We start from the raw sequence: 9,683 nt of genomic DNA on the forward strand, positions 1-9,683 counted from the left end.
TACTCAAATTCACGGCACACTAACCTTGTAACAGTGACATATAATTCACTTATAACTTTAGTGTAAAAGTTAAATAGCAAAAGCGTTTAAAGTAACTATAGCTAAAATAATTGGTTAATGGATAAACTATAAAAAGATATTAATTGTGACACCAGAAATATAAATTAGGAGGGGAAAGAAAGTGTTGAGCTTTTCTGTGCAGAATTGTTATTAGCTTAAAATAGATTTGTAAGATATTTTATGTAAGCCTCATGGTAACCAAAAAGCAGAAACCTATATTAGATTCAGAAAAAGATAGAAGGAATCAAAACATACCACAATAGCAAAATCATCAAGTCACATGGAAAGAAAGCAAGAGAGGAAGAAAGGAACAAAAGATCTACCAAACTCCCAGAAAACAATTCAAATGGCATTAGTAAGTCCTTACCTATCAATAATTACTTTAAATGTAAATAGATTAAATCGTCCAATCAAAAAAAATAGTGTGGCTGAGTGGATCTTTTAAAAAGACCCAACTATATGCTGCCTACAAGAAACACTTTGCTAAGGACATACCTAGGTTCAAAGTAAAGGGATGGAAAAGATACTTATTACAAATGGAAAACAAAAGAACAGGGATAGCTGTACTTATACCAGACAAAAGAGAATTTAAGCAAAGTAATAAAAGACAAAGAAGGTCATTATATAATGATAAAGGAGCCAATTCATCAGGAGGAAATAATAATATATATGCACCTAACATCAGAGCACCTAAATATATAAAGCTGTTATTTACAGATCTATAGGGAAAAATAGCAATACAATAGTAGAGGACTTAAGTACCCCACTTTGAACAACTGATTTTCAGAAAATGAATAAGAAAGCATTGAGGTGGCACTATACTTTGGTCCAAATGGACCTAACATACACATACAGAACATCTCATCTAATAGCAGAATAAACATTCCTCTCAAGGGCTCACAGAGCATTCCCCAGGATCATGTTAGGCCACAAAACAAGTCTTAACAGATTTAAGAATACCGAAATCATATCAGTTATTTTTTGTGACCACAGTGGTATGAGACTAGAAATCAATAACAGGAAGAAATATGGAAGATTCACAAATATGTGGAGATTGAACAACCTGGTCCTGAACAACCGGTGGGTCAAAGAAGAAATCAAAAAGGAAATCAGGAAATAACTTGAGACAAGTGAAAATGGAAACCCAACATACCAAAACTTATGGGATGCAGTATAAGTAGTGCTAAGAGGAAAGTTTATAGCAATGAATGCCTGCATAAAATAAAAAACACAGATCTTCAAATAAACTACTCAGCTTTACACCTCAAGGAACTAGAGTTAGCATCAAAGGTTTGGCTGACAACTCTGAATAGGTCTGGTCCAGGTATGTGGGGAAAGCTGTCTCATCAGATGTCGCCTGCTTCAGTTTTGAGGAAATCTTTATCTTCAGGTCATCAGATGACATGCAAGTCCAGTCAGCCTTTGCTATTTTCTTTAGACTGTAACGTGGATCCAAGTGTCTATCCCCTGGAGTTCGGTGGCACAAGAGGTGCTTAGCAATGACTAATCGGGGCTTTTCCAGCAAGGTCGAAGAGAATCTTTCTGGAGGTGTCTTTTCCAATAGGCGAAATCTCCAGGTTACAAAGCATGGGCTTAAGGTTTCGTCTCCCTGGAATGTACTGTGAAAGATTACTCTGCCAGAACATGGTTAGTTTTGATAGAAGCATTTAGGCCTTTACAATATTGACATATATCTCCTTTTAGTGGCTGTGGGTCAAGTGAGGCAAGGACCACGTGCATTGGGTGCCCTGTGAGTATCTCAAAGGTGACAATGTATGATGAGTTCCAGAGGCGGTGGAGCTGCGATTTATAAGGACTAATGCTTTTGGCCATAGTATTTGGAGAGCCTCTACAAATTTGGCCAGTTGAGTTTTAATAATGCCATCAGTGCTTTTGACTAAACCTGAGGATTGAGGGTCGTAATAAGCACAGTGAAAGTGTTATAAAACCGGCCAAGTGGCACAGACTTGTCAAAGCACCTGACTAATGAAATGGGTTTCCTGATCACTATAGAGTTTAGTAGGGGTTCCCCAAGTACGATGATCTTTTCCAAACGAGGCCTGTCTACAGCGGGAAAGCTTCAGTCCACAGAAACATACAGGCGTGGCTAAAACATATCTATGAGATGAGGGAAGCTGTAGGAAATCTATTTGCCAGACCTCGAATGTTCCAATAGGGAAGGTAAAACATTTGGGAGCAGTGCTAACAGGCTTCCTGAGTTGTACATTGGGCAGGTAGGACAAGTGAGGTAGGCATTTTTTAAGGCCTTATCACTATTTCCCCACTGATACTGATTTATAAGTGCTATCATTTTGTTGGTGGACCAATGGTTTAATGTACGTATACTATTTAAAGAGTGGGAATTTTAGAGTCTCCAGTGAGAGTAGGTTTTTATTTGACCCAAACTAGAGGTTTTCTTTCAGCGCCGCCCGCGGCGTTTGATCTATTGATCGAAGGGCGGATCCCGAAACCGACGCCGATCTGATTGAATACCTAAAGCAACAGGTAGAAGTATCAACATCTGATATTTCCTGAACATACGGGCCATTTAAAATTTTATTTCTGATGGAAGTAAAGAAGCCATGTTGTTTCCACTACTTTCCAAAATCATGAGCTGCTCTGAAAACATATCTGCTGTCAGGGTAAATGTTGGCAGTTTTGTCCTTGGCTAGGGTGCAGGCCCCTAGTGAATCAGGACAGGGCAAATTTCCCCCTAGGTCGGGGCGGGGGGGGACCAAGCCCTGCACTGAGAGAAGAGGGTCCTTTGGCGGAGAGTGTGGAAAGAATTCAACACACACGCCAAAGTTAGAGTCAAAGGAAGGTTTATTAAAGAAGGAGTAACACTCCACAGACAGAGTGTGGTCTCCTCTCAGAGGCAGAGAGGGACAGTGAGAGGGACAGAGTAAAGGCTGAAAAGGGACTCTGAGTGTCGGAGGAATTCAGTTTATGTATCATTCTTTAGAACCTGTGAGTTATAGTTTAAAAGACTTTGTTACCCATTTTCTTTGACATGGACATACAGTGAGGAAGGGGAAGAGTATTAAGCACGAAAAGGTAAGAATATGTTGAGTGAAAGTCCCGCTGGCAGTTCCCAGCCTTTAATCCATAGGTTTCCCATGGTTTTAGCCATAGGGAATGAACAGTTTTATTTTTGTAGGACAGGAACTTAAGGACTCTGTTGTTCCTGTTTCCCCTTCACAGATGTGGGGAACTGTCCTTAGCAATCCCAGCAGAAATCTTCCTTTGTTCTGCAGGTGTCCTCCTGGCCGGGCTGCAGGGCTGATCAACACATTGCAGTCTCTGATTGTGGCTTGATTAACATTTTTAATTCTCTTGCCAACTTTCTACATTAGTTGTGGCTAAAGGCAAAGGTGCCGCTTAGTTATGTCGAAGCTATTGATATTGCATATCCAGAATCATATTTTCCATATTCACTTTTTAAATGAGAACCATCAGTGAACCCTGAGAAGTTAGCCTTACAGTAGTTTCTTGTAGATGAGCATGGTGCCCAGAGGTGATCCATCAGTGTTGAGCAGTCATGAGGGGACTTCTGCAAAGGAGGGGAGAAGAGTAGCAGGGTTGAAGTTAGCACAGCATGAGAGAGTTATGTGAGAAGCAGCTAACAAGGATTTCATAAGAGGTGATGGTGGCTAACTAATTGAAAAGTGTCGAGTGAGTTGAGAATTCAGGAGAGCTTCTAGTGCATGGGTACGATGGTTAGAGGGGATCCCACACCAATTTCCTCTGTGGCCTTAACCAAGAGGGCAGTGGCAGCAGTGATGTTAAGGCAAGGGGAGTACCCCCGAGTCACCAGGTTCAGTTGCTGACTAAAATATCCTGAGGGTCTATGGCGATCCCCCAGTTTTTGATGAGCACCCCAAGGCCGCATTCCCTCTCCATATACAAAAAGGAAAAAGGGAATTTGATAGTTGGTGTCCAAGGGCAGCTGGGTTCATTAAACTCTCCTTTAAGAGTTTAAGGGCCGCGTCCTGTTTTTCCTATAAATTTGGCTTGGGGTTCTTGTTCTTTAGTAAAATATATAGAGGTTTGGCCATGAGGGAGAGATTTGAGATTCAATTTCGGCAGTAATCAAATCAGCCTGAGAAAAGCTTGTAGTTGATGCTTAGTTTCAGGTTTTGGGAATAGAAACTTGGGACACCACGAAGCCTACCTGGATCTGTGTGCAGCCCTTGTTTTGATATCAGATGCCCTAAATATTGAACTTGAGTTTGGCAAAACTGCAGTGTTTTTCTTGGTGACCTTTGAAGAATAAAAGCTTTAGCAAGTGGATACTGTCTTTCCTGTGAGGCAGCTTGGGGTGGGGGTAGGGGAGAAGCAAAGAAGCAATCATCTACATGTTACAACAAAGCAGAACCCCCAGGAAATGTTATATAATCCAGATCAGCCCTCGGGATTTCTGAGAAGTAAGAAGGACTGTCAATAACCCTGAGGCATTACTGTCCGGGGTGAATTGTTTGTTTGTTCGTTTGTTTTCCAAAATTAAGGCAAAAGAGTTTTGGCTAGCTTTATCAGCTGGAATACTGAAGAATGCACTTCATAAAGCACTTACAGTAAAGAGTATACTTTCAGTTGGGATGGGTGTGATGATGGATGAGGGTTGGGTTGTGTGGGGTGTCTAGGGATATCGGTGTTAGTTATTGCTTGGAGGTCCTGGATAAACCTCTACCCTCAGCCCTTGGGTTTTCTTACAGGGACTAGTGCAAGGGATAATGAGGCCCTGAGTCTTGTAATCTTCTATTATGGGCTTTATACCTTGAATGGCTTCTTTACTTATGGGTATTGATTGATTCTGGGAAGAGACTTTGAGGAGTCTGTTTGAATCTTGATTGGAGGTGCACTGTGGATTCTGCCAATATCAATTGAAGATTTTGCCTATAAGGAGGATGGCAGCTGACCCAAAAGGGAAAATTGGTCAGGGCTCCCAGATTCAGCTATAGAGCCGTCGGAAATAGAGCAAATAAAAGACGTATCATTTCATTTACCTGATTGGTTATTTTGACGGCTACTATAAAATTCTAGAATCATTTCTTCCTTTTGAGAAAAAGGTAACTAAGGAACAAAAGGGCTAAGTTTGGAGACAGGAACCTGTTGCGTTAGAGATCCCCACTTTTTGAACTATTTTCATCCTCAAGTCAGGGGCTGCTTTATTGCAGTGAGGCTGAGCACAGTAAGAACAGACAGATAAATTCTCAGTCTGGAGAGTGTTTTCTTGGGCCCCATTAAGGGGGAGGCTTGGGAAGAGCCCCTGCAGTTCCTTGGAGTCCTGACATTGGGACTCAGGTGGACATTGGAAGGGCTGCTTAGAAGGCTGAAGGTGCCTGAAGCACTTGAATTTGTGACACTCTCTTTTCCAATGTCCTGGCTCTTTGCCATTTACCAATGATAGCAGAAACTGGGAGGTTTTTGATTTTGTATAGGGACCTTTATTTACTGGAGTTGAAAATGAAGAATTTTAGCGGTTTTCTTTCAGGATTTTTTTTTTCATGTGGGTTGTGAGCAAGCTGACTTGCCCAAATGACCAGATTCAGAGTGCACATGGTCTCCCACTCCATCCTGGTCCTTTTAACTAAAACAGAAAGGTTCATCAGACTTTTGTGAGCAAGCCTGAATTTTATTCTAATCAACAGGCTTTGGGAAAGCCCTACAAATTGTGGATGAAGGCATTTAGCAACTGCAGAAGCCTGATCATGTAATAAATTATTGGAGTAGTCTCGGGCTGTAATTCTAGGGACCTTTCAGGATTTTCTGTTAGCAGTTTTCGTCCAATTCTGTACCTGGCTTTCACTGACAAGCTTATGAACTAGCTGATGTAAGTCAGAGAAACCAGGCTGATAAGTCTGAATGACTATATTAAATTCCTCAGCAAATCTATGAAGATCCTCAGTTATTTTGGGAAAATCTTTGAATATGGATCTCAGTTCAGCTTTTGTCCAGGGAACAGAAGAAATTAAGGCTTTATTTTGTCCAGGGAACAGAAGAAATTAAGGCTTTATTAGGAGCCTCAGAAGGCTTAACTTTAAAGAGATAGGTACTGATGGTTCAGAAGAGGGAGAAGATGGCATCAGAGGTGGTTCCTGAGATGAAGAACCCAGGAGAAAGGAACATGATAGCTCCAGAGGAGTACAACTAGGTTCAGAAGCCATTTTTGTCTTTTATGTTGGTTTTCATCAGTTAATCTTAAAGTTTTATTTTGCCAAGAGGTGATTTGAGACTCCTGGTAACGTTTGGGAGCCTCAAAATACCAAATGAAATAGGCATTCCACTCAGTTTTGCCAATTTCAGAGCTATGATTGTCTAATTCGGTTTTAAGAAAAATAAGTTTTGGGGATTTCGAGAATTCCCCCTAATGACCATTGGTGCTCTAAATTACTTTTGGTCCAATTGGTCCATTTAGTTAGAAATGTGCATAAAGAGGGATCCTGGTTTTTAAACCTAAAATTAGCTAGAGTGCTGCCTGTGTGGTGGCGGAGGTGCCTTCGAAGTATTTAGCTAATCGAGGTCTCACTTCTTACAGTTGTTTTTATTCTAGAGCAAAGGCTCAAATAGCTCGCAGGCCGAATGCCAGTACTGTTCCAGTGGCAACAGCCTGATCCCGAAGGAGTCAGGCCAGTGGGGCAGTCTGATCCTGTCTTTTGTTTTGTTAATGAGGTGCCAATTGGACCACACCTAAGGATGGGGGTTGGTTGTCAGTGGAGCCCCATGTGATTAGAGGGTTGGAACCTTCATTCCCTCCCCCAGACCTCTGGGGAGGGGAGAGAGTCTGGGAGTTGGTTGAATCAATCACCAACAGCCAATGATTTAATCAATCGTGTGCACGTAATGAAGCCTCTATAAAACCTCAAAAGGACTGTTTGGAGAGCTAATAGGTTAGTGAACGTAAGGGGATTTGGAGAAAATGGCATGGCTGGAGAAGGCATGGAAGTTCTAGACCACTTCCCCATACCTTGTCCTATGCATTCCTTCTATCTAACTGTTCCTGAGTTAGATCCTTTTATATAAGACACTGATAATCTAGTGAGTAAACAGTCATTCTGAGTTCTGTGAGCCGCTATCTCCAGTTAATGGAACGCCAAGGGGGTCATGGGAGCCTCTGATTTATAACTGGTTGGTCAGAAGTACAAGTGACAACCTGGGCTTGTGACTGGTATTTGAAGTGGGGGGATATGGGGGGGACGGTTCTTGCAGGGCTGACCCCTTCCCCTGTGGGATCTGATGCTGTTTCCTGGTAAATAGTGTCAGAATTGAGTTGACTTGTGTGACACCAGTTGGTGTCCAAGGAATTGCTTCTTGTAGGTGTGGGGAAACACCCACTCCCACATGTTGAAATTGGGTCCAGGAACCCAAAAGATTTACAATTGCTTGCTTATAAGCAATTCCTATAGATAATTGCAATTGACTCTGATATCTCTCCTTCATATGCTACTGGTGAAAATAAAACAGCTAAAACTTTTCTACAAAGCCATTTCGCAATGTATCAAGGACTTTAGATACTCAAACTCTAAGCATGTGCACGGCTAGAAATTTATTTTAAGGAAGCAGTATAGTATATGGAAAAAGATAGATGCTCAGAGATTGCACTGTTTCAAACAATAAAAAATGAAGTGTCTAGCAATAGGAAAAGTGGTTTTAGAATTTGTTTCATTCACAAGATGGAATATTCTCTGACTTTAAAAAATCATGTTCACACATACACAAGCTATTCACCGAGATAACATTTTTCATTGATCAGATTGACACAAATCCAAATGTTCTTTTGGATTTGTGTTAATACCTTTTTCCAGAAGGGCATGGAGAAACAGGCACTCTTACATTTTATAAATTGGAGTGCAAATGGATATATCTCCTAACCAGGCAATTTGGTGATACCTAAACAAATGACAAATGCATATGCCCTTTGACAAAGAAATCCTACTTCTAGAAATTTATCCTAAAATATATTTGCAAATATGTATGTATGTGTATGCATGTGTGTACACACACATACAAAGTTGTTTACTTTGTCATTGTTTGTAATGGCAAAAAAAATGGAAAGGCACTGGTTAAATAAAGTGCATAGATCCATTCAGTAGTATTCTGTACATCTGTAAAAATAGAGCCACATAGAAAACATAGAAATGTTTTCCATGTGGTAATATGGAAAGATCTCAACATATATTGTTCAATCAGTAAAGCAATGTACAGAAGGGTACGGTATTACCTTTTGTGTTAGAAAGTGAAAAGAAGTTTGAATCTATTTTCCTATGTGCTTGCATTTGTTTCTATCTGGAGAGAAGCACAAGAAACTGTGGTAGGCTAAATAATGACCCCTAAAGCTATATCCACTTCCTAATCTCTGGGGAAACTGTGACTATTACCTTATGTGGCAAAAGATGTGATTAAGTTAAGGAGATGGGCTCTAAATGCCCATCACAAGTACCCTTATAAGAGAGAGGCAGAGAGTGATTGCACACAAAGAGAACAAGGGAATGTGAACATGAAGGCAGAGAATGGAGTGGTGCGGCCACAAGCCAGGGGATGCCAGCAGCCATCAGAAGCTGGAGGAGGAAAGGAACAGTCTCCCTTAGAGCCTCTGGAGTGAGCATGGACCTTGATTTCCTTAGTGACTCCGAGTTCAGACTTCTGGCCCCCAGAAGTTTGAGACAGTAAATTTCAGTTGTTTCAAGCCACCAAATTAAGTTTGTGGTAATTTCTTATAGTAGCCATAAGAAACTAATTCAGAAACTATTAAAAATAATTACTTCATAGGGAGAATTAGGTGATTGAAAGACAAAGGTGGGAGCAATTTGTTTTCCTGATGATCTATTTATAGTGGGGTTTTTTTTTTTTTGGAACATGAAATACATTTACGTTTTAAAATGGAAACTTAAAAAATTAATCTCATTTAATTAAAAACTTTTCTCCTGTGCTCAAGTCTGGCCCTCAATTCTGCAGATCAGCGTGAGGAAGGAGGCTGGACTGTATTCTGGACCTCCACTCGTGACTGCCGCCTGACGTGGAGACTGGAGGCAAAGAGCAATCCCTCCAGATTGGCTGTGGCACGGTCTAGCTGTTGGCACCTCTGTCACAGCAGCAAGTGCCCAATGGCAGGCTCTTTATCTCATGGCTTGTTTGTATTTTTCGGAGATCCTCGTGAAGGCCTTGTCATTGCTGCATTTCATGACCATGGTGAGAAATGACTTCTTATAACTCCCCTTTAATTCCTACCCTTTGAATCTTGGGAAGCTGGTATGGACTTTCAGTATCTCATCCCGTACTGAATAATGGGAGCCTTCTCCTCTTATACGTACATAACCAAAGGAGTTCAGTAGCTTTTATAGGACAAGGAAGATCACGTTCAAGGACACCACCTTCCACAGGCACTCCATTCAATACCTGCCTTGACAGGCAGTCTATCACACAAGCAATCACAAAGTTCTGTCCTTTTGAGTGCCAAAATATTTCTCACTTCCGTTCATTTGCTTTGCCACTACCTTGTTCAGTCCACATCTTTCACCTGGATTATTGTGGCAGCTTCCCAATGCTGCCTGCTTCCTGTTGCTCCCTTCCAGTCCACTCTCCAAACGTAGCCAGAGCACTGTTTCCAAGCATCAATCAGATCATAT

General features: G+C 41.2%; 1 protein-coding gene across 1 annotated transcript in view; it reads left to right on the forward strand.

Moving 5' to 3' along the window:
- Positions 1-9,246, forward strand: part of FANCB (FA complementation group B) — a 44,754-nt gene extending 35,508 nt beyond the window's left edge. Inside the window, exon 10 of the mRNA XM_039873625.1 lies at positions 9,013-9,246. Within this exon, the coding sequence (XP_039729559.1) occupies positions 9,013-9,072 (60 nt within the window). The 3' untranslated portion in view covers positions 9,073-9,246. The remainder of the gene's footprint in view (positions 1-9,012) is intronic.
- The last annotated feature ends 437 nt before the right edge of the window (positions 9,247-9,683 follow it).

The sequence above is a fragment of the Pteropus medius genome, unplaced genomic scaffold, assembly GCF_902729225.1.
Source record: "Pteropus medius unplaced genomic scaffold, Ma_sr-lr_union100, whole genome shotgun sequence".
NCBI lineage: Eukaryota > Metazoa > Chordata > Mammalia > Chiroptera > Pteropodidae > Pteropus > Pteropus medius.